This window comes from Spea bombifrons, chromosome 3 (genome assembly GCF_027358695.1).
Source record: "Spea bombifrons isolate aSpeBom1 chromosome 3, aSpeBom1.2.pri, whole genome shotgun sequence".
NCBI lineage: Eukaryota > Metazoa > Chordata > Amphibia > Anura > Pelobatidae > Spea > Spea bombifrons.
The window spans coordinates 89,580,013-89,605,447 of NC_071089.1; the positions used below are offsets into that span (position 1 = coordinate 89,580,013).

Sequence of the window (25,435 nt, forward strand, 5' to 3'; positions counted from 1 at the left end):
GGTGGTGGGAATACATGGGCAGCTGGGAAAGGGGGGATTCTGCAAAAGCATCACCACAAACATATAAAGGGCTGCGGTGCCCCTTTAAGTATTAAGTGCAATCAGAGAAGCACCAATTAGGATGCTGTATAGAAGACAATATGCATGAGTCAGCTGTATGTGGACCCCTGAACCCAATCATTCCCGCTCACACCGGCAGAAGCGCATCCCCGAGGCTCTGGAGCCCAGAGACCCCCAGGTGTTCGCGGATCACACGCACCCAGCCACTCAGCACCTGAAAGGCGGTTCGCTTGTGGGGGGGCTGAGGGAGGGGGCGTCGTGATTTACATAGCCTAAAGAAAGACAATCACGTGACTGGGTAAATAACACGGGGAGGTTTCCTGTGCACATGGTGCATACGGGTCTGGCCCGTTTATCCGCAGCACTATTGTTATATCCGTGAAAGGAAAGGGCTGTCTCTGCAACATCTCTCCGGAGAGACACGCCCCCCGGCGTCTGGCTCCTCCCAGGAAGCTGTGACAGGCTCAGCAGCTCTCCATCCGAGGACTGTGTCTGTGTCTCGCTGTTACAGTCCATGCAGCTGCCATCACGGCAGATCCTCACCATGTCCTACTTAAATCCACCCCCACGTCCTCGCTGATAGCTCCGCACTGCCTGCCGTGCACCTTCCAGTCCCGGGGAGGCACAGCTACACAGACGCACGCGTACAGGACTCGGGCATTGGACTAATTCAAACCCAATATATATACGTATACACATAGCAAGGTGGACGTAAAAGGGGCGCAGATCGCTGCTTTATACCGGAGGGGAGTGAATATGGCGAGCGATTCCCCGGCACGAAGCCTGGATGAGATCGATCTCTCCGCTCTGAGGGTAAGGGCACATCCTGGCTGGGGATGGATGGGAGCTGGGAGGATGCATACAATGACATGTCATGGGCTTTAGTGTCTTCAGCATGCACACACCTATTTAAGCATGTGTATGAATGTATGTGTGTATATGGCAGGTACAATGATGGACGCCAGACATGTTAAAGGAAGGGGTATTGGAAACACTGGGGGGGATCGGAGCGCTCGGCACTGTGCTCTTTTCAGTGAAAATGCCTGATGGGGGAAACGTGATTTAAATGCCTGCCTGCCTGCCTGTCCCTGCCCTTCCTTTATTGCTGTTGGTGGGATAGGTGAGGCAGGCATGTTATCTGTGTCTGCAGTCTATCGCACCTCGGGCTTTCCCAGGCAGACTCCTCTCTTTGTATAGTAGCCTCATCTCTTTGTATAGTAGCCTCTATTCACAGCTCCTCTCATATTTGCATATTTCTTGTAACAGTTGTGTTCTTTGTAACAATGAGGCCGCTCACTGTCAAGCCTATTTTGCCGTTCTTGCTGTAGGGTTGTATGGATGCCTGATTTTGGCCGGGTGATGCACCCTTCCAAAGGGGGGAATGCACTTTACATTCCATTACCGATCCCTGCCTGCCTTGGCTTTCTGGAGACAATGAGGATGATCACATAGTAACCAAGCATTTCTGCAATGCTCGGGGTCAGAGGTGCTGCGTGATAACGCCTTTTAACAGAAGATTGTTGTATTTTGTGCTATTTTGTGTCTGTACCGTGCCTAGGGAGCACATTGAAGCCTCAGACCCTCCCCTCCCTTTCCTATAGAGCCATCCGTATTCATTATCCCGTACACACCATACCATCCATTGTTACTAATGGATGCCATGTTAAATTTCCATGCGGATGTGCAGAAGCACAGAAAATGCATCTACAAGCGTCGCTCTGTGTCGGCTGTGTAGATGCTGCTGGAGATGTGACAGTCATTGTACGAGCTGCTCATTCCATGGCTTCCTAAAATGACCTATGTTAATCAGATGGGATCACGGTCCTACATGTCATGTTCACATGGTCTGTGTGAGAATGAGCCTCTTTGTATGTGTTTGTGTGTTGGATTATTCTAGGCACTTACATGGCCCCCGATTCAAGAACCTATTCTCTGTGGTCGAAGACATTTATTATACCCCCATACATAGAATATAATGGCAGATAAGAACCCTTCAGCCCATCCGGTCTGCCCATTTTATAAATAATGTTCTTGCTTCATTGGGAGGGTAAGCCAGCGCATCCCAGTTCAATTCTGATTCTCGTTGTACAGCGCTGCGGAATATGATGGCGCTATATAAAATAATTATTAATAACTGCGGTCTGAGAAGCCACTGAATACATATTGTGAATGATTCTATCTCTGTCTAGCCATCATCTCCGTCAAGCAGTCTGGTGATACATTTACATTAATTTGTGTTCATGCCATACACATTCACGCCTTCTGATTTAGAGTTTGGCTGTGTAGGAGTTAAACAATTTTTGATCGGTGCCGAAGGTCAGAGATCCGAGCATCGAAGAGAACGCTTCTAGTCATTTCGGAGTCTGAATCAGGAATCAATAGTATATTTGCAGCCTGAGCTGAGAATATATAGCTTTGCTTGGAGGCTTTCTGAATTGCCGTCCATTAGCTTAGTCATTCTCTTTACCGGGTTGAGTTTGTATTAAGGGTCAAGGCTACTGCAGGAACAACCTTTGCCGGTGGACCTGTCCAAATGAAACGTGAGGGAATCCACTGGCGATCTCATTATTGGCACTGGGCCTGTCTATTATAACACGTTCAGCTCATGGCTTGAACATCATGAACGTGGGCACCATTAATTGATATGGACCAAAGTATCCGTTCGCAGTGTCCCTTTCATTACGCCACTATCTGTATAGAGCAAATCAGACCCTAAATGTGGCTTTGTGGAGCCCATGGCGTTGCTGAAGAAACCAGCAGGTGATATGTTCATAGTTATTCCACCCGGCCCATATTGTGCCACTTAGCATTGCAAATCATAAAATAGCACAGATTATCCTAGATAAATCACTGGATTGCAAAATGTTTGTTAAAATATCTTCTATTATTGTTATCTTTTATTTATATAGCGCCAGCCATTTACGCAGCGCTTAATACAATACATATATTCAAGGAGTATGACAAGACGAGAATTGACAGACTAAGACAAACCGATACATTAGGTGGAGAGAGCCCTGCTCGCAAGCTTACAATTAGATTGGTTACATTAGTTGTGAACATTTCTAGATTTAGTAACTAAAATAAGGCTGTATCCAAGAGGTTGGTGGATAAGTGGAACAGCCTCCTTGCAGAAGTGGTAGATGCTAATACAGTGAGGGGATTTAAACATGCATGCTATAGGCATGTGGCTGTCTTGAATCTAAGATGAGACTCATTAAGATCTGAACCTCTACATCAGGAAAAATGGGCAGATTAGAAGGATCAATGGTTATCTGTCATACAATCCTATTTTTCTCAGTAATAGAACTCATTTACTTAAATGGTTAAAGTAAAGCCAAAGCATGTTATCATATATGATTTTATATATATATATATGCATCATCTATGTCATTTTATTGTTGTTTTGTGATGGATGCACTTTTACACTTTTTATGTTTTTGGGGAGGTTTCAGGAAGCAAAATATGTCCCTTAGGATTCCACCCAAGACGGATTTCTCATGATAGAAAAAAAAGGGAACAGAATGTTGCGTAACACCCAGCCGAGATATCTGGAGTAAACATGGAAATAATTTTTGACCGCTAGTACGTAATCTCCAAACATGTGATGGAGAATCTGCTTAGTTGATATAATTACGTTAATACATATCAAAAGGTATCACAGGGCTTAAAATCAACGTTAACCAAATTTGCTGTAATTCTTAAATGTTTTGAACACGTTCTTTGCGTTAGACAAATTTTTTTGTCACAAGAAAATGAAATGTGATTTAAGTGGGCCCAATTAGAAGCACACGGTTATTGAATGCTGCCGTTGTCTGTTCAAAGGGATATTTTGATACTTGATTCTGAGCCGAGAAATGAGCGCTGTTGTAATCAATCTGAAACCAGGCCCAAAGGAGCGGCCGTTTTGGTTTCAGCCGTATGTTATGATGTCATAGTTGTATGTATTATTCAACTTTAGTGACTGTGTGCATGTTTTGCCAGACTGTGCCTTAAATTGACAATCCAGTCAATGTCCAAAATAGACTCATTAGACTCCAGTGTCGCTGAAAGACCCTCAACAATCAATGCATTTTAAAGTTATTTCATATACGTTCATTTAACCTTAAATTGCTTAAAAAGAAGCTGCAGCGGAATGCCCTTGATCTGAGCTAACATTTTTGCTCCAAGCAGCCAATCAGTGGCAAGAAAGTGCTCCTGTTGGAATTAATGGAGCATTTTCTAAGCATGTGCAGAATTCCTCTTATTGTATAGAATAAAAGTGGATTAAAATAGAACCGGGTCTAATGAGAATCTGAGATACCCAGAGAGAATATGGAATCAGAATAACTGCCATCATTCCATGGTGTAATGGACCACATGGGAAATATCCCAGCATTATCAAATGATTGCCATCTCATTATTGTTAACGCCACATAATTACCTTGAGAAGTGCTACACACTGAACATCTGCTGATTGTAGGCCAATCAAACTGTAATATGTAACTTCCAATATCCAAAGACTTTGTTGAATATAATAATATTGATATAGAAGAAGCCCACGTGAATACGGGATTCGGGAGATCTTGTTTCTACATGGTGGTTAAAGGCCTTTTCCCTATTGATTTATGTTAATGAAAACATGTGCATACAGGCAAAAATTGCGAAGCAGCAGAAGGAGGAGGAGTGACCTGTTAACCTCTAAAACCTAAAATGTCATTGAAACAAAAAAAATACTCTGGCAAAGGCCAAATTGGCATCTCTAGGAACATCCAGGCTTCAGCTACCCAGCCCTACCTCTTCGGGATGTTGGTGAGGAGTCCGCTGAAGCTGCGTATGGAGTTGGCCCCAAACGCAGACATTGTTTACATGATGGGAAGGGAAGTGGGTTGTGAGTGCAGCGTGCCTCCACCTTGCTCCCCGTACCCCGGAGATTCTCGGCGGTGACCCGGAGAAGCGGTGCTTCACCCAGGGTCTCCAGGCGAAACCCGAAACAAATCAATGGGAAGCTCTAGTAGTTACAATGACCTCTTTAAAAATAGGAATGTGGGTTCAAAACTGTTGTGATCAAGGGACTGCGCTTTCAGGTCTTCTGAGTGCCCAACCTGATTAAATATAACATTTTCCATCAAATACCGGTTATTCTGATAACTTTGAATGCATGTTTTATAAGTGCCCTGTGGGTGGGAAAAGCCCATTTGTTTTAATTGTTTAACACCTGCTATGGAACTTCATTTGCTGGTTTACTCCCACTCGTTTCCAGAGAGCAGCTTTATGCCCGATAACCAGAATGTGAGCTTCAAGACTATGATTCATTAAAGCTCATCAATGTAATTGTGCCGCATAATCAAAATCTTTGCTCCTATGGTGGTTATTGATTATATATATTTTTTTAGCACAGAGAGCATGAATAAAAATGTAGCTCGGTCTCTGTAGAATATCTTACTTTATGGTTGGTTAGTCCAGTTAGTGGTCTGTAGGTACATTTGCCAGATCTTTTTTAAGTAAAACATGGGATACCAGGGTGGGTTGGTTATCTTCAGAAGCGATTAATGCATATGCCTTTTAAATGTTCTCTCCCCAAAGTGCCCACATGCTAGTCTTTCCATTTTTTATTTGGGCTCCTGGAAAGTCTACCTCGATCCCTTGGGTCCATAACCTGGCTGCGAAAAAATGTAAGCTCGTAAGTATTTAATAATTGTAAATATAATTTACTCACCAATATAATATTCATGCAGAATTTAGAGCTGGAGTTGGAGTAAACCTTTTTATATAAAATTCAATTTTTTTTTTTTTTATTTTTTTTTTTTTTTTACTGCATATCATAAATCCCTTACTCTATATATTTTAAAATGGAGAGAAATATTGATTATTACACAATTTGGATCTTCCTAGTTTTATGGTATAATCTGTAAGGCATCCCCCCCCCCTTGCCATTTTTAGCATTTGTTTAACCATGATTCCCATGTATATATTTTTTATAGGCAAAAACAAATGAAAAAATATTTATCAATTTTAGTTTAAAAATGCACTTTTTATGCTTTATATTTTTTTTTCTTCCCTATTTGTTTCGTACTGTTTCCTCTCTACGGCATCTTTTGCCCCATCAATGAAATGTTATAATTATCTATGTATGGCAACAGTGCCACTGAACTATTTCCATCGTGTTCATTATGTACGCTGACATGCAAAGTGCGTGTTACTGACATTAATGGCTGGAAAATTTACATAACTAATCAGACCAAAATAATCATTCTTAAAATAAATGCTGCTTAAGTGCAGTTGAAATCTATAAGACAGCTACTTAAGTGTTTCTCCCCCTCTGGAAATAGTTTCTTTGTAGTGTTCATGTAATGTTTTAAATTAGATTATTTCACTGCTAGTTCCTAATGTTGCCCTATTATACTGGCGCTTTTAGAATTAAGTGTCTATTTATTAGAAAATAGCATGATGTTAAACTAGATCAGTGGCTGCTATGTCTTGTGCGTATATTTGAGTATGATTAAATGTTAATCAAAACACTATCATCTTTATATAATTTATATATAATAGCGCCATCATATTCTGCAGTGCAGGCAGGACATCGCATAACATAAAGGAGCATAAATTGTTGACTGCATTCAGCAAGGGAGGCAACTAATAAAGCAACCCACAATATATTTGCCAGATCATCATCATCTTTTACTTAGCAGGTGTAAAAATTTGGTAAATACAACCTCATATGAATAACACGTGACTTATTACACTGTTATAAAATAAAGCACGAACACCAACTGTCAAGTACAGTGGTGGAGGGGTGATGATTTGGGCTTGTTTCGCAGCCACAGGACCTGGGAGCCTTGTAGTCATTGAATCGACCATGAACTCCTCTGTTACTAAAGTATTCTAGAGTCAAATTTGAGGCCATCTGTCTGACAGCTAAAGCTTGGCCGTAATTGGGTCATGCAACAGGACAATGAGCCCAAGCACATAAGCAAATCTATAATAGAATGGCTGAAAATAAAAGAATCAAGGTGTTGTAATGGCCCAGTCAAAGTCCAGACCTCAACCCGATTGAAATGCTTTGACGTGCCCTTAAGGGAGCTGTGCATAAACAAATACCCGCAAACCTCAATGTTGTAAAGAAGGGTTGGCCAAAATTCCTCCACAATGATGTGAAAGACTGATAACGTCATGCAGAAAAGGATTACTTCGAGTTATTGCTGCTAAAGGATTTACAAGCTATTGATGTACTTAATACATAATATACTCCCTTCCCTCATGGCTTCTCCATTTTGGCTTTATTTTTGTTGAATAAATCATGACACGTTGTAATATGTTATGTGTTGTTCATCTGAGGTTGTATTTATCTAGTTTTTAGACATGCTAAGGAACAGATGATTGTTATGTCCAGGTATGTAAAAATCATAGAATTCAGATAGGTTGTAATTTCTTTTTTTTACATGACTATGTTATGATAGAGAATAAAAATCCAACAAAGTGTAGAAAGGAACCCAGTCATCTTGTGAATGCTGTGTAAAGTCCTTGTGATTCCATAATGGCTACGTGAGGAACTGCAAGCAAAAAACAAACCCATCCCTTTGAATGTCCAGCTAACAGTTTACAATATGGAAATGTGGACATAAATAATACAAGGACGACTAAACGTGTATGAGTGGGCCAGCTTCACAGCTGTATATCAGTAAAAGGATCGTCTAATAATTTATTGAGCCCTAATTATGGCTTGATTTGAAGATTAAGAAGTTATGGTGGGAGACCACCAACAGCAAGAGTGGGACTAGAAAAGATGTGGTTAGTAGCAGATAGGGAGGGTATATGTTGATCGGCCTCCATGAAAAGGACTGGAGACTAAGGATGGGGTACAAAGGATTGGGGAATCCCTTGGGAACTCTTTAATGCACATCATAGGTGCAGGGTTCTTTTTGCAAATGAGTGCATCTCACTGTACTTGACATACTAAACTCTGGTCGACTCCAGAGGTGACTCATGCAGGGGTCAGCATGCAGTTTCCTGCTGCTGATTGGCTGCTTAAGCTGTCAATCAGTGACAGGGAAGTGCTCCCATTGATTTCAATAGAAGTTCATTCCTGCTACTGATTGACACCCTTTTAAGAAGCCTGTTTTCTTTCACTTCTGTTCTTTTAGTCTAGTTTTAATTTAAGAATATTAAAAAAATAAGTGTTCTTCATGATAAAGTTGTTGACCTAAACGTCATGCAATATTTAAATTATCACTTAATGCAATCTTCATGAGTATTGTGCAATTTCCCAAGTGTCTTGCGATAAGAGGGTCAGTCCCTCTTCTGGATGATAAGGAATGACACGTTCTGACTTCTTGTCTGTCTAGTACTAACAGGTACATGACTCATACGTATTGCAAATATTAGTTTGTCAAATGTACTACGTGTAAACAAGATTCAAATAAATATTTTTATAAAACGTATCAACCTGCTATAAATTTTTAAACTATGTTGGAATCTGGAATTTCGACTTTTTACGATGGGTTTCCCAATGAATACGTATCAGAGACATTAATCACCTTGACCAAATTTTATAAAGAAAATACAACAAACTATAGAACAGCAACTAGCAGAAATATTAAGATTTAATAATTTTCATACGTGTGTGTTATCAGACAAGAATGTCAGCTCCCTTATTCACCACTGTTCAAAAGTTTTCCAGCTACAATACTCATTTACAACATTAACGTCTACAACGTATTTCTGATCCATTTGGTTTTAATGGACAAAATTAGGTTTTCTTTGTATGAGGACTTAGAAGCATCTATGGAAGGGACTTCTGAGGTTGTAAACACTTTGAACACAGCCCTGCTAAAAAACATAATCAAACCTTTGTACATTTCTATTCTTTTATGTGAGATCTGTCAAACTCCTCAGAAATCTGGATATTTCTGTCCCCATAAAACTCTGTATTGGGGTTGTCGGGAGTTAATGATGTGGATTAAACCATACGTTTTTTTTTAATGTTTTTGGATATATAGGACTTTCCCTTTTAAATGTGAAGGTGATTTCCCAATGCCTGTTTAGCTAGTGGATAGTTCCAGTGCCAACATGTTCTTATCTTTTGCATTGTAATATAGTGACTGATAATAAATTGTTGCAGAATATGATGGCGCTATATAAATTTATTAAAGAACAGAAGTGGATCTGAATGTATTGGTGCAGAGGGATATGGGCCTTTGTGTGTTTTCTGCCCACTTCCTAAGCGTTATATGTTTATACTTTTTCTTGTAAGTGGGAATTGATAGCGCAGATGGTTATATAACTAGCAAAACATCCTACCCAAATGTATTTTAATCATGTCTCGGTGGTAACTGCGACGACGTCGCCTTGTCACAGCTGGTGTCGAAAGCTCATGTGGATGTTACTTGAGTATAAATTGCTGGAAAGCATTAGGAAATGCAGGAATCTGAAGGGGAAGTGGAGAAATGCAATTATCAATTGAAGGAAATTGCAAAATATTTCTCATTTTCCTAATTGTGTTTTGTGTTTCCCAACTAACAAGGCCATCCCTACAATATCAGGAACAGTGGTCTTGCTGGTTTATCTTTTTAATATGCGCATTATAAAGCGTCTAGATTTTATAGAGAAGGACCTCAACGCGGTGGGGCGTTATAAGGCAGATAAAAATGAAATTACGTTAAACCCATCAGGGTATTTATTCACTCAGACTTTGGAGTTTATTTGCAGTGAAAGCACATAACTGTCCCGTTAACGTGTTTGATCAGGTCATGAGTAGGGTCGTTTAAGGTATTTGGCCGAGCAGTTTTATGCTATAGGTTGGTGTTAACAGTCTAAATACCAGAATGGCATTTGAAATATTTAACAGGAAAGAGTGAAAACAAGTTTGCAGAAACAGGAAAAGGATAGCACTTCTCGACATTGCTCTGCTCAGATGTGAGTATGTGGAAATCTTGGAAATGCTGATACAGTTTCTGGTTACCAAAATAATTTTACCTTTTGACTCTCTGCCCTTGAGGATCTTCCATTAAAACCTTAAAGAATATGCTTGTTGGTATATTAAGTAACTATATAGTCCACGGTTCTGCACGGTGAAAGAATGTAACCCTGAGCCATGTCTGAGGAACCAAGTGGACATGGCTACTAGAATTTTCATATTGGCGCCAAATATTTCGCCTAATCTTTACATATTTTACCAAGCCGATGACACATACAATAACCTTGAATATATCATCGATCAGTAGGTAGAATTATACCTTTTTAGTTTTATTCTGTAGTCCTATTGTAATTGAAGAAAGAAAAACATGTTCTACCTTGATTAAAGGGACACCTTCTCCATTCCTCATCTTTACAAAGCTGTCTGAGCCACTCAACAACAATCAGTAACTTGAGTGAAAGAGGCAGATCATACAGCTCCCTTCCCCATCATATACACATACAGTGTTTTTTAATAAATATTAAAATACAGGGAACAGGGAGAGTTAATGGGACAGGATTGTGGATTGCTTTTTTGGGGAGGGGGTGGAAATTATCTGGTAAAGTAAACTGGTGGAGGAAAAGACAGTGACCAGAACAAATGGTGACAGGGAGTAGTGAGAACAACCAATATGTATGTACAAAAACGAGAAGTAGAAATGATTTTGTAAGATTTGGATGAGATACAAGGGTAGTAGAGGAAGAGACATGGGGTCGATCTGTTCTTGTATGAGCAAATTATGAGAAAATTCAAATGACCATTATTTGGGTAAAAATACAAATGTTACATGGTAGAAGTTATACACTCGCTACTCGCTTGTTTCCAAAGCTAATTGGTTTGATAGAATTTTTTTACATCTGACAAACAGTTCTCAGCAGCATAATGTATGGCAGGAGAAAAGCTTGATGCAATATTAATTTCCGTTTGAAACCATCTAGAAATGTGGTTAAATACTCACCCGATTGCCTGTGGGAAGACTCAATTTTGTGTAAACTTTTGCCAGTTGGCACCAGCTGGCAGCTATTGTTGACCCATTGAAATGGAGCATTTTTTTTTTATTTGGTGTTTCACACCAACTTCCAGAATCCTCATCCAGCTGTTCATCATAACCAGTGGAACACCGAGAATCGTTGCGTGATTCTTCTTCTGGGACATTTACAATTTACAATTATTGTTTTACTGTACGGTTGTTTGAGAGGGAATGGCTATTGGATGTTTCTTTGGCTTTCAATTAAAAAATCAAGCCTGTGCTTTTAGGGGTTTAGTTTTAAATTTACTCTCTAGTGTGTCTTGTAGCCTCCTCAACAAAGTATGTTAACATGTTAAGTCATTTACTTGAAACCTACGCTGACTGACTCGTGATGAGTTTGTCACAGCGGTCGAACACAACTCAATAGCTTGGCATTGGGGAAAGAGGCTTTCTATGCATTTGCAAGGGTGACCACATGGAAATTTAAAGGAACCCTTTAATTACAGCGCTGTTACACAAGTGGCATTGGTCGTTTTTGAGGCTATGATGAGAATTCACACGCGAAGGGCTTAGTTTTCTGTTCGATACAGTAAATCTGTGATTACTGATACAATCTAGAGAAGCATTTTCATCCAACTAGGACATCCAAGAGGAACAGATGTAACATTATCCTTCCCTGCATATGGTATTTAGCTCCCCATTCCAGGTGGTCCTTATGTTCTTGTTCCTCCTCCACACATTTTTTTCCTTTCTCTATACTACTGTAAACTTCATCACAGTTTATCCATCTACCTCATCACTTTTTTGTTTGTACAATCCTAAAATTCCTTCCGAAATCTGTTCCTTGATACCATACAGAGGTCCATCTGACCTCATCTCTTAACCATATGATAGACTCAATTTTCCGAATCCACCTAATTATATGCTTGATTTACATGCACAAATTTTATATAATAAAACTAATTGATATAAAATACATATAACAGTTATGAGGGATACCATTGCTGAATAAAATTTTCCTTCTAATTCTCTGTACTATAAGTGAAGAATCATGTAAGAAAACCCTTTATATTTGTGTCACTTTTTATATCCTCACTCAAAGAATATTTGATTAAAATGCTTTTTTCCACGTATAACTGTGCTCTTCCAGCATGAATTCCCATTGCTCCTAATTTATTCATTCCTTTTCATATGTACATAAAAGGTCATAAATATTTATATTCCCTTTAAAACACAGAAGCATGCTAATGTACCCGTGTGTTTCCTGCAAGCCGTGATTGCTAAAGCTGTCATTCAACACATTTATTTGAAAGTGCTTAAAAGGCAGTCTAAGGTTGGTTAGATAACCGGTATGGAGGCAATAAAAATGGAAGTATGTCATTGTAAGCGCTGGGATTATTTCATGGGAAGCATATATTGCATGGTAATGATGAATAGGTCAACTCCATGATGACAAGGAGTCTCTTTCATGATTTGCTATACCTTCTATGTCCAAAGGAAGGTTGTATTTTAGAATTGGCATGTTTCCTTAAATGTCCACCATTTTTAGGGGTGGATAAGGATCTGGTTTGGGTGCGATAATGTATGTGTGTATGCGTATGATGTGTTTTGAGTTTATGTGTAGAATGTCTGCATATGGGGAAAGTTCTATTAAAGCTAGTATGAGCTCCAGCTCTTGTAAGATTCTAGCCTTTTTTTTCATGATGGATGAGCTGGACCTTCATTAATTTTACAAACTGCAGAGCTTTATCCCTTACAGGCATATTAATGCAGTATGTAGACCAGATGGGGCCTAGCCCAACGGTCAGCCCTTATCCGATCACCACACTGAAGAACTTTTCTCACAAAGCATGGGATAATTATTTTACATATTTATTGAATATTCAGCTTTGCCATTGCTCAATTAATCTGAATACTATATTTTGTTCTGTGTGGAACGTGCGTTTTGTAGAAACTCATTTTATCGTATGCAAAATAAAGAAAAACGCATACAAAGGGCATTTGTGCGTGTATCTAAATACGTAAACATTCATAACTTTAAAAAGTACATGAAGTCTGGGTCAGTTGTCTAATATAACTTTTAGAATTGAAAAAAATAACTTTTATATTTTTGTTTTCTTCTCCTGTAGGACCCAGCTGGTATTTTTGAACTGGTCGAACTTGTTGGAAATGGAACCTATGGGCAGGTTTACAAGGTAAGCTACCAAACCAAAATAAAATTAAATGTATATGATTATTTTTTATTTATTAAAAGCCAGCAAGTGATGCAGTGCTAGAGCTTACAATATATAATCTTTGATGTGATTTATATAACCGGTGATCCGTTCTAGGTCAAAAAAGGTTAAGTGTCACGGAAGGTACTTGGAAGGCTTTAGGTTCAATGTCCTTTATGTCTGAGCGATTATTGATCAGATACTCCTGTTTCTTTAGTTGAAGGCCATCACTCCTATACAGGGTTTAAAGGGGAAATTGATCTCCAATAGAAAAAAAATACCCGCAGGTAGTAGAACATTTAAGCAAGCTGGACTTGCTCCCACATGATGTACGGTGCGTGTTTGATCATGTCTACGCAGCTTGTAAGTAGAATGCGTTCAGCGGCACTGGGCTTGCTATCAAAATCCAGCAAAAGAAGGAGATAAAGAAGCCTCTGGGAAACGGTGTCCTGTTTTATTGCCTCAACACTTGAGGAAAAGCGGAGCTATTTTAAACTGAAAACTAAACACAGCATTAGAATTATCATCCCCAGTATTTCAATGGCTAAATCCCTTCCCAGAAATAAATCTTAAATCAGATGTTTTGTCTCGTTACCGTTTTTTGATGGGAACACTTAATTGTCATGTGACACAATAGCAGGCATTGGTAGGTTGTTGCCAGAGTTGCAGTACTAAAGAATGTAATTTACGGTTTGCCTAAATGAAACAAAAGGCGTCTAGGTTTTAACTTTTATATTGAAAGCTGCCTCAATTGCTGTAGCTTAAATACAATTCAATATTATTATTTAATCACAAATTTCAACAAATGGTTGATGCTTCATGCATTCTAGCAATGTTAATAATGAAGTGTCGCAGAACAAGACGTTGTGAGTAAAATGTTTACTGCTGCTGTTTAAAAGTGTCTAAAACGAAACGGTCTTGTAATGACATAATGCCGTACGCCACTGTTTATGGTCAAAACAATCTATCCTACCATGCACATCCCTAATATATATATATTATATATATATATATTATATAATATATATATACACACACTAGATAATAAAGCCAGCAGTACCACAGTGGATAGAATGATAATCTCTTAGTAACTGTTCATGGTATAAATTGTTTTACTTGCGGATACTAAGCACCCGAATGCCTTTTTTTTTTTCTCAAGCTGTAGTTCTAAAAAAACTAACATACAATTGTCCATGACTAAATACGGGTCGTGACAAATATATTCCAATCATTCTTTAAATCTATGAGTAAGCTCTACTTAAGGCCCTTCTCTGCCACCTATTACAGTATGTGTTTATATTCACATTAAAAAGCACCTTGTATTCAGTCGAGTGCGGAGTCTGAATATTTACTTGTTTGTATTGGAGGCGCTGCGGATCTTCGGCCCCCGTTAACTGGGCAGATCCGTGGGGTGACGGATAGTTGGCGTTCGGCCCATTGAAAGATTACTGTTATTACTTCAAGTCTGGTGCTAAATCGATATGATATCCATGCTAAACAGTGTGTCCGGCCACAGATTCTGTATCATTTTACATGACCTGAATTTTGTAACCATGCACAGTATATACGTACAACTTTTCTTTTTTTTTTTTTTTTTTTTTTGCCCTCTAGGGCATGATGTTGGTTTTCAATTGCATCCAACATTGTATTTTACTTTTGAAGGGAAGTGGGCATTTTGCCGTTTATCTACCTTTGAAAAGCCGTTAAAAACGTTACTGAGCTCTTCCATTTTAAAATAATGCAATGACATACTGCATCAATCACTTAGTTACCCAAGTCTGCCTTATTCCAGATCTCTACAGTGCAGCTTACGCTATCCATGCAAGCTGCCTACTAGACGGGCCAAATGTTTATCTGCTGTCAAATTCTATGTTTCTAAGGTCATTCATACATTCTCTGATGATCTACAGAAATAGAGGATTATGGTCAATATTTGCTTTACATTTTTGAAGTGAAACACTGAAATGTGCCATAACCTGCTTTTTTTTTTTGCTATGGTTGAATTATGAGTACACACAGTAATAAACATACAAAACAAAGTCCTTGACTCAGAGATGAGCATGTGTTGGTTTTGTTTTTTAATTTGGTGAAATATACTCTCCCCCCCCCCCACAAGACAAGTTGAAACTTAAACATGTTTTATGTTTCTTGCCCTTGGAACTGCTTGCATTCCATAGTAGAAATTGTTTTGATGTACACAGTGTCTAGAAGGCATGTGTGTGAAACGTCTTGACTTTTCCCCACCCGTTCATCATGGTGTGTGATTTTCAATGGTTGTTTCTTATTTCTGTTGTGAGATAGAAATATTAGGTATTTTTAGACATGTTAAATAGTCTTCACAGAGTAATTTACGAGTAGGAAGAAGAGCATAAATTAAAGTTGCCTTTCCTAGTAACATAGCTGGAAATTGTTGGATATGGAGGTTGCGTGAGGTGCGAAACGAGGGCAACATAATAGGGGTGGTTGGTGTGTTTTTTTTTTTTTTAATTTATTTTATTACTATTATTAAAAGAACGGTTTATTAAAAAAAAAAAAAAAAAAAAAGCACTTGCTGAACAGAGAAGTAAATGCTATCCTCCATTGTCCCACATTTCTTGATGGTGATTGGCTGCAGATCAGTGGCAGGAAGGAGCTCCTATTGAAATCAATAGGAGCACATTCAGGCCTGACCCATGCTTGGAGGTGAGTATGTCGTGTGCGTTGAGATGTGTTCGGCTTTGCAAAAAGCTGGAGGGTGGGAAAGGGGCAAATGCATATTGAATCCCCACAAACATTTGCAAGGGGGGGCCACCGCTTCTCATACTCATCAAAGTACCTATGATAGCTTGAGTGTCCTTTTGTAAAGAGTTTTAAGGTAGTGTATGGCATGAGGAATATTGATTCAGAAACAAATAATTTGGTAAATGTGACACAAGGAGGACTAAACTAACAGGAAAGCAGAAGTGTATTGAACAGCAGCATAGTTTGTCAAGTTGCTTTATGTATGGTTATCAAAGATTATAATCAAAGATTATAGAAAAAAGGATGTTTTGTGGGTGCCTATAGCGCTGATATTGTGGAGTAACAGAGCTTTCTGTCATGCACAAGAAGTACCGGTTGTGTAGACAGAATTACAGGGTCATGCCTGGTCTCCCATCTTGGAGAATCGCTCTTTTTATCCTCATATCATCCCTTTTAATTCACAAGGCACCGTAGGGGCATTTTTGAACTGGTAACGCTTGAAAATCGTGCCCATTAAAGCTTTGTTTGCTAGAACCTTTATTGGCATTAAGTGACTGCTGGGAAAGTTCTACTAAAACTACACGTAGCTTTCAGCTTGTCTTATAACAATCAATGTGAACTGGAATAACTCGTTAAAAGAAAAAAATAAAGATCTTCATTAAGTATGCATCGGTAAGATGTTCATAACCTCATACACAGAATTTGCAGGAAAACACCCACACACCGGTATGCCACATGTAACTTTACAGCTGGAAAGTGTGTCGGCCTGACAGCTTCTCGGTGCGTTCTGATAAAGCTCGGCGTAACCCTTTCATTGCCAGGGATAGGTTCATTGTTTTGTTTTTACCGGTTTTCCAAGCAGCGTTTCACTTTTACCAGGGATCTGCCGGCAGTGTCGGGTCTGTGAGCGCTCGTGGGCTCACAATGCATTCTGCTCTAGTGGCTAGGCTCAAGGTTGAACATTTTTATTACCCCAAAAGTGGCACATATACCCCCTTTTTGTTTTTATTAAAAGAGCTTTGTGTAGGTGGCTCATGCAGTCAGGCAAGGCTGACTCACAAGGTGGTCGTCACAATTTAAGCACGCCACACATGCATATCTCACATGCATTTTTTCTCTAGTTTTATTTTGACCCTTTAATTAGATAACAAAGTAGGAATGGCTCACAAAGATTAGTTTATATTGGCACTACGTTTGGGGGGACGCCGATGACTTGGAGACCGCTGTCATACGCTGCAGGCCTCACTTTCTTTAAAGCAGGGAGATGGTATAATTGTCCTAATTCACACTTTCCCAGCAGTTAATAATCAGTGTTCTACCATATCTTCAATACAGCGATTCAGTGCAATCTTTGCCAATGTTTTAGACAAGTTTAGGTCTTTCTTAAATTACAGCAATTTATCTACAGACAAAGGTATCCATGGAAACAAACTGCTTTTTTTCCCCTTTTCTTTCTCTTCTGCCTTTTTTAAAATACGGTGTGAAGTCCTGACACAGAGTAGTGTATAGCATAGAACCAATAATGGTCCTGCATTTAATGATAAGCGGATGGACAGTTAATGATAGGGGTAGAAAAAGGGGTGATTTTATTTATTTATTTATTTATATATATAATATTATTATATAATGTTTTTTTTGTTCCTGGATGAACATTTCAAATTGACCCAACCCAGGAGAAACTGTCTTCACCTGAGTAAACAGAAAACAATTGTGGATTATTCAACCTTCTGGAATTTGTAATTTCTACCCTAATAATAAGAAATTTTGGTTTAACTGTCCAATATTGAACATTGATTACCATCTCTCCTACCTCTTGCGAGGGGGCCCTGCTCTTGCGAGTTTACAATATAGTCGATAAGACTTTTTATTTTAGACCCCTCCACCTGAGAGGCTTCTATATGCTCCCAAAGCTGATAGACACTTTAACTTGTAGCCTTTTTAAAATGAACATACCATAAAATAACAGAAACTTGAGATGCTTGATATGATTCAAAAGGTCTTCTGCTTGTCACTTGCTGAAAGATTGTATTTAGCTGAACAAGGGATTAGGTTAAATATTTTCTTTATTTTTTTATGGGTCTTGCTTAGTTTGGTAGACAAACTTGCTGTCCCTTAACTGCTGAATATATTTGTACTTGTCAGAACAGAAGTTGTTGACAGATCTTCATTGCTTTCTGAAGAAGCAGGCTGGCTTTTTTAGGCCCTGGTACAAATACTTTTTATATTTTAAGTTATTTTACATATCACATTATTTCTAGTAATACTCTAGATGAGTACATACAGCATAGTATTTATAATATATATAGCACTGTCTCTTTATAGTAGAATATGACACTATATAAAAACAATAACGAATGCCATTGCAGGCATCATATGACCTGTAATGCATGTGATAGCAGCATGTCCCTTCTCAATTAAAGGGTTTTTTTTTCTCTTCCCCCTTTCAAATGCATGGTGGGATTTATCAGAAATCCCCCAAAGGATTTTAATCTTTATCGTCGCCTAACATGTCCACGTGTTTATACAAAATAAATATCCCAGTTTTGGTTCCATAGTGAGCCATTATATAAAATGTCAATGTAGGACTGATACTTCAGGATCCAGATTAAAAGAATTGGCAACGTCCGTTTGTCCAAGTAGGTTAGTAGCTTTTTTTTCTTCTCTTTTAAATGAATGACATACGCATTGTTACTACCCATGGAAGTTATAACTCTGTCCATGAAAGGCTAAAATCGTCTGCGTCAAGGATATAAACCAGGGCTTCGGGTGACAGCAGCCATGAATGGATGGCAGCAGCATTCCCCACTGGTTGCTATGGAAACAACTGACCCGCAGCCAATGAGGAATGGGTCACGGCGAAGACAAAATATCTGTGCTCGTTTGCTAAAGCCTAAGAATGTAACAATCAAACCTTTAAATGAGAAGTTACTTTGTGAAAAAAATAATAATAAAAATAATTAAAAAAAATAATTTTCTAAGTAAATTAGTTTTGGATGCAAAAACTGATTATTGTATGTATCAATAAGTTTACAGAATCTGTTAAAAAGGTAAACTATTAAATGTGTTCAGAACTAGACTCAACTCTTCATGCATAGGGTTTGGGACAGTGAATAAAAAAAAAAAAATATTTGGATGTAAATATGGTGGCCCCAGTAGCCAAGTGACAGTTGAGAAAGCCTTTTGTGTTAGATGACTGGTAATGGGGTTGGAGCCCCAGGTAAAGAGTCTTAATATTGTTGCAATCATTTATTTTTGTTGCCATGTTGCTCAGCGAGAATGTGAGTAAGGGACTGTTGAGGGACTGCTTTGGTTGGCATGAGTTCATGTTTTGAGAAAGTAGGTTTTTCAGCCGGGTCCGATTTAAAGAGCGGCACGTGGTACAAAATTTTAAATAAACAATGTTAAAAAGTATTGAAAATATTGTTAGTAAAGTTACCAATTTTATTTTTCAAAAACTATCAGTGAGCAAATAAAATATAATACATTGTTTGACTCTTTGCCTCACTCTGCATAATAAAATGGTGAATTGCTTACTGGATACAAATTAGAAAGACTAAGGAATTTCAGTATGTATATTTTGGAGAAGCAAAGAGCGAGGAAATGTGATGGAAACATTTAAATAAGTAAAGGGGTTTAACAAAGTACAGAAGGGAAGTTTTTATTTCAAAGGAAGGGAAATGGTAAAACAAGAGGTCATAATATAAAACTGGATCTGAAGCTTAGATCTAATGTAAGGAAGCTTTGTTACTGAGATGTTGGTAGATAAGTGGAACAGCCTCCCAGCAGAAATGGTGGAGGGTAATACAACAAAGGGATAAAACGTAAATTGGATAGACATGGCTTTAGACAAGACCTAGGACTGATTTAAGTTTGAGTCTTTAAAAAGCACGGTAGATGGCCCAAACGGTTCTTATCTGCCATAAAATCCTATATTTCTATGAATAGGGATAATGTGGTTGAAAGATTCTCTGCCAGTTTTATTGGTTCATCAAAAAGCATTGTTTGGTGCTTTTTTTTCCTTTGCCCTCTCAGCTGACGCAGTATGACCTCCAGGCTTTAACCAGTTGATGGAAGCCATGATTTCTTTGGAAGCAGAGTGTCTGTCCTTGTTCTCTGGTGCCACAGCAGTTAATCATTGTCTGGGTGACAATGAGCTTGACAGATCCCTTTTGTCACTCTGGGTCTTGATGTTGATTTTGTGAGCAGCCTTAGGCTATGTTAAAGTTATTTGAAAACCAGAGCCTGGTCGGTGACTTCTTTTAGCCATTAAAGTGCCTCCCACTTTATACGATGCATATATAATCTGTATGTGATTCTTTTAAAGACTACAATAACCAATAACGGGGCACATATGAAAGCAAAGTTGTACTAAAGTTTTAGTTGTATTTATTAAACATGCGTTTTTAACTCTCTTTTAGTAATGTGATCATGTTTATCCATGTAGAGTTTTTTTTGTTTTTTTAGAATACCCTTTTAATGCGACAATTCTTGTATTGTACAGGTCTCCCAGTTTGTAATTAATTAACTATAAGTTGAGTAGGTGCCAGGCTTAAAATCAAATACTTTCTCAATTTTCTTTTTTTACCAGGATAATATAGATGTCAGCTCCATTTGGGAAACCGTGTTATCTATCTAAGGATAAAGTGCGGAGTAAATTCTGCCCATCATAACTGTAACCGGCAGTCCATAAAGCGTCACGACTTCTTATGCTCTTCTGCTGTCAGACCTGGGAACCGATAGTGGGGAGGACTGGATTTTTGGGCCTTATTGGGTAGTTAGTTAGAAATTTAGATGAGATGGAAAAACTGAGCTGGAATTTGCATTTATGGATCTCATTAAAAAGTTGGAGGAAAGTCAGAATCACACATCAATGTCACACTGGCTTTATTTAGGTTAGTAGTATCTTAGTGTATGTGGGTTACATTTATACTGCCTCTATGGTTACAACATCTTTCTATGAACTGCAGTAAGTCTATATCTGTTTTTCTTGATGGCCTATCAAGCATCTGTTTTTCTTGATGGCCATCATGGGTACTTATGTGTAATGCATATGATATCTGACTGATCCCTGATTTTTGTGTTGTCCCCTTGCAAATTTATGGGGGGGGGGATTCTTAATATTTTGTCACTGGCTTGTAAAATTCTGCATAGACATTTTGGGTCCTGCTTCAGTATTAACAGTCAAGAGTGCTGGAGTCTTTACTTTTTTAAGAAGTACATTTTATTTTATTTTTCCAATCAACCATGAAGTTATTCATTTCCCCTATTTATCCTCCACCTCTATATCTACCACTTGGGTGGCATACTGACTTCCCTAGGCTGCATTCCGCAAGAAGTTCTATGTCTCCAAATGACTGGAATTATTGATATAAATGTGTCTGATGGGGTAAGGATCTAGGCAGAGGGCTTCACCCCAACATTTTTTCATTAGCAAACAGTGGTTACAAACATATTTTTGATCCTTGTAGTGCTGCTAAATTATTTAGTTCAGTAGATTAGTTCTCCTACGTGTTGCCAGAGTTCCAAACATTGTAAAATATTAGAATTTGCCATTTTGTATTGGTAGTGCTAGATTTATTATCCAAGTCTTTCCGTGGCCATATAACTGAAATGTGTTTCCATTCCCTAAAGCTTAAAGCCATAAAAAGAAGCGTTTTAATGAATATAACCTCACAGAATCATTTCCTTGAAGCTTTGGTCATTCATGTGAATCAAATCCACCGAAAAGTAGGTCATATTGTAAACGGTCTGAGGCTTCACAGATTAGAGAGTTCAGCGGTTTTCCTATTGTCATTTAGGTAGGTGTAATAATAACTATTTAGAGATAAATACTTCTCAGAGGAATAGGACTGTTCTTATGGTCAGCCTATTACTTACATTTGTTGGTAATGTGTGTGTGTGTGTGTGTGTGTGTGTGGTTTTTTACCTGTTCCAGCTACTATTGTTGCACAAAATGGTCCAATGTGGCCAGTGTTATATTTAAAGATGGTGTTGCTGTAGACTAATGTAGGGTGTCATCATTCTGCTGTTCCTTCATCCCTTTGTCACAGCATGCTGCTGTTTGTGAGCTGCACAAAGAACACAAGGGAAGGAATGTTAGAGGTCTGTGTTATAAGAAGCAGATATATGTTCCTGGGGGAAAGAAGCAGCAGCTGGTCAGCAACCCCTTAAATAATCCACTCCAGACACGCACAAGGACATTTTTTTCCCTATTGATTTAAATTGGCAGGGCCAGCCATGGTTGGGTACAAGCCTGGCTGCACTTTCCCTCCACATGAACTAATCTGGGGAGAAGCTTGTGATGGCCAAGTCATTGAGAGTTGTCTGTCTTGGCCTTAATTTGCTCTTTACTCCTTCTTTGACACTTCAACTGTTTTTGTAGCCCAACTGCTGTCACACCTTGTGTAAGTCTCTATTAGAAATGGTGGAACTCAGACGCAAGAAGTTCAGAGCAGGCAGGATCAGGAGGTCAGAAAACACGATAACTGTCCAATCCAAACACCACACTGATGCATAGGCCAGAAATAGGTCCACTTTGAGTGATAACTAAAAAGTGTGATATATATATATATATATATATATATATAATACATATACAAATACACATACACACTCAGTCTTTGGCCTATGATTTCAACTGAAAAGCGAAGCACACAGGAGGTTTCCAGTGCTATAGAGGAACAAAACCCGCATTTATCAATGTGATGCTTTCTCGCAGATTTGGAGAAGTAAATGCATGTGATGATGATAAATCACCCGCAGTGTATTTCCATTTGTCTGTAATATGACGATCGTTGCCCCTAGCCCTCATTGTTACCAGCGGTGTAATTCGCTAACAGTTGCAGAACAGTGGCGTTGTCTGTGTGGGGTACGCATCCGAAAGCTAATTACATAATAATGTATGAGAAAACTTGAAGAAACAACATATGAAAGAGCATATATTTTAAAGTTTAACTATATAATATTTACTGCAGCGTATTTGGAAGTATTTTATTACACATTTGTAACATCCCCTGAATAAAAAATCTCAGCATTTATGTACTTAAAGTAAAGAAGACCGATGTGTTCTGTGGCTGTTGTTTAATGGGACCACATGTTTAACACAAATTGTTAATCTAGGTTGTTCTATTTTTAAACCGTTTACATAAACGTGAGTGTAACATCAGAGGCAAATTGTTACGTAGTTGTTTTAAATAGTTACGCATATCTTTTTGTTCCTGGAAATCAAACAAATGAAAAGTACCGTACTAACTGGAATTGTGTATTCAAGTTTTTTATAAGACATTATGTTTCTATGCAGGAGTCTATGGTGCTTCTAGTGGTAAAGATTTGTGTAGCGTTGCCTTCTCCTCCAGAGTAATCCAGTATTGATAGAAGGGCCTTTTTTAAAGTTTTCATATAGCATGAGACAATCATGATGCCACTCCTTAACCTGCAAGGGGAAATGCTTGTAGCAAATAATTCATTCAAATCATGTGAGTGGATGGTTTACTGATAAATGATATAAACAAAAGTGCATAGACACCCCTCCTTATTATTGAGTTTAGGTTTTAGTCACATCCATTGCTAATGGTATATAAAATCAAGCAAATAGCCAGCCATCTCCATAGACGAACATTGGCAATAGAATAGGTCGTACTGAAGAGCTCAGCCGTAGAGCGGGCCACTGGGTGCTAAGCATGTAGCCTATACAAATCGCCTATCCTCTGTAGTATCATTCACTACAGAGTTTCAAATTGCATCCTGAAGCAAAATCCGTGCAAGCACTGTGTGTTGGGAGCTTTATGAAATGGGTTTCCATGGTCAAGGTCACCGTGCACAATACCAAGTGTCTGCTAGAGTGGTGTAAAGCACACTGGCACTGGACTCGTGGAATGATAAAGCACACTTCACTTTCAGACAGTCTGATGGACAAATCTGGCTTTGGTGGATGACGGGAAAATACTACCTACCAGAATGCATTGTGCCTACTGTAAAGTGTGGTGGAGATATAATAGTGGTTTGGGCTAGACCTCTTAGTTCCAGAGAAGGGTAATGTTAATACTACAGCATACATAGACATTTTAGACCATTGTATGTTTACAACTTTGTGGCATCAATATGACTGTGTGTCTCTGTACACAAAACAAAGTCATGGTTTGACAAGTTTGGTGTGGAGGAACTCGGTTGGTCTGCACGGATCACTGACCTTAACCCCACTGAACACCTTCAGGATGTATTGGTGCTTGACCTCTCAAATGTTTTGGTTAATTGGCCACAATTTCTCACAGAAACGCTCCAAAATCTTTTGGACAGCTTTCTCAGAAGAGTGGAGCCTGCTTATAGCTGCAAAGGTGGGCAGCTTCCTATTAGTGCCCATGGTTTTTAAATGGGATGTGCAAGTAGCTCAACTTTTGGTCACATAATATATTTTTAATCTTAACGCCCCTATATCTCAATGTTCATAAATAAACCCCTTCTCTTTGTCGTGCCGGTTAAGACATACCTGACATATTTGTGTAGCTTTTAGGAACCTGACAAATATGCTGGGCGTCTTTAGTGTGGTAGGCTGGAAGATATATTGATTCTGAACATATGAAACTATTGTTAATTGTCACAATAATATATGAAGCCTAATTCCATTTGAATGTTCTTATCAGGTTGCGTATATTGTCCCGGTTATAGTCCGTACCCTTTATAGTTTGGTACAATGTTAAACCAATTGTAAAGAAGAAATACACAGCAGAAGGCTGAAACAATATCCTCACACTCTCAATGTGTCCCTAGTTTCTCCACCAACTGCTTTCCTGTCCTCGTCTCAGCTTCTTCTCTTGCCTCTTCTTGTTTTTTTTTTTTTTTTTTTTTTTTTCCCCCCATGTCTGTTTCTCCTTGGTATTGACATTAACCAAGCCTCTTGGAGCGCTTCCTCAAAAGTTTTTTTTTTTTTTTTTTTTTTTTTTAAATCTATATGTTAAAGGGGTTAGCAGAGGCATTATTAAACACTAATCTGCCTCTATAGCCACTTTATACATGGACCCCTTGGAGCAAATGCATGTTGTACTAGACAACCTTTAAACACAGCTCATGGCGCCGACAGTACAAGATTCCTTGGGAACGGCAAGTCTCTGGGCCTTTCTGGTGGGTATAGTCTAGTTTTTAATAATGCCTCTGTTACCCCCTTACTTTTAAGTGGAGGGGTCTTTTGCATCCCCTTCATGCATTGCTCTTAGCCTCAAGCAATAAGCCAGTATCCAACCTCAAGCCCATTAAGGATGAAACAGCTGTCCATAAGTGGTGATCAGGCTTTATCACCATTCTAAGCTCTGTTTAAAATCATACTTTCCACATTTTTAGCACCGATAAATAATATTACGATAGCAGTATGGACAAACAATTGCTACACATTAAACGCGCATCTATGGCGTTCTTTTTATTCAGAGTTAATTTGTGCTTTATGGGGCATGTTATAAATTTTTAAATACAGTGCAGTGAGAGAGAACAGCTCATCGACAGCTGTGGGGAGACCTGTGTACTGCGCCATCTTCATTGTTCCTCCTTTTT

General features: G+C 38.6%; 1 protein-coding gene across 12 annotated transcripts in view; it reads left to right on the forward strand.

Moving 5' to 3' along the window:
- The first annotated feature begins 521 nt into the window (after positions 1 to 521).
- TNIK (TRAF2 and NCK interacting kinase) overlaps positions 522 to 25,435 on the forward strand; it is a 113,235-nt gene continuing 88,321 nt past the window's right edge. For 8 of the 12 annotated variants that reach the window (XM_053461004.1, XM_053460992.1, XM_053460996.1 and 5 more), the window contains exons 1-2: positions 522 to 873; positions 13,091 to 13,156. In XM_053461004.1, coding sequence (XP_053316979.1) covers positions 817 to 873; positions 13,091 to 13,156 — 123 coding nt within the window. In that variant the 5' untranslated portion in view covers positions 522 to 816. The remainder of the gene's footprint in view (positions 874 to 13,090; positions 13,157 to 25,435) is intronic. The other 4 variants (XM_053461000.1, XM_053461001.1, XM_053461002.1 and 1 more) reach the window with 1 other exon arrangement.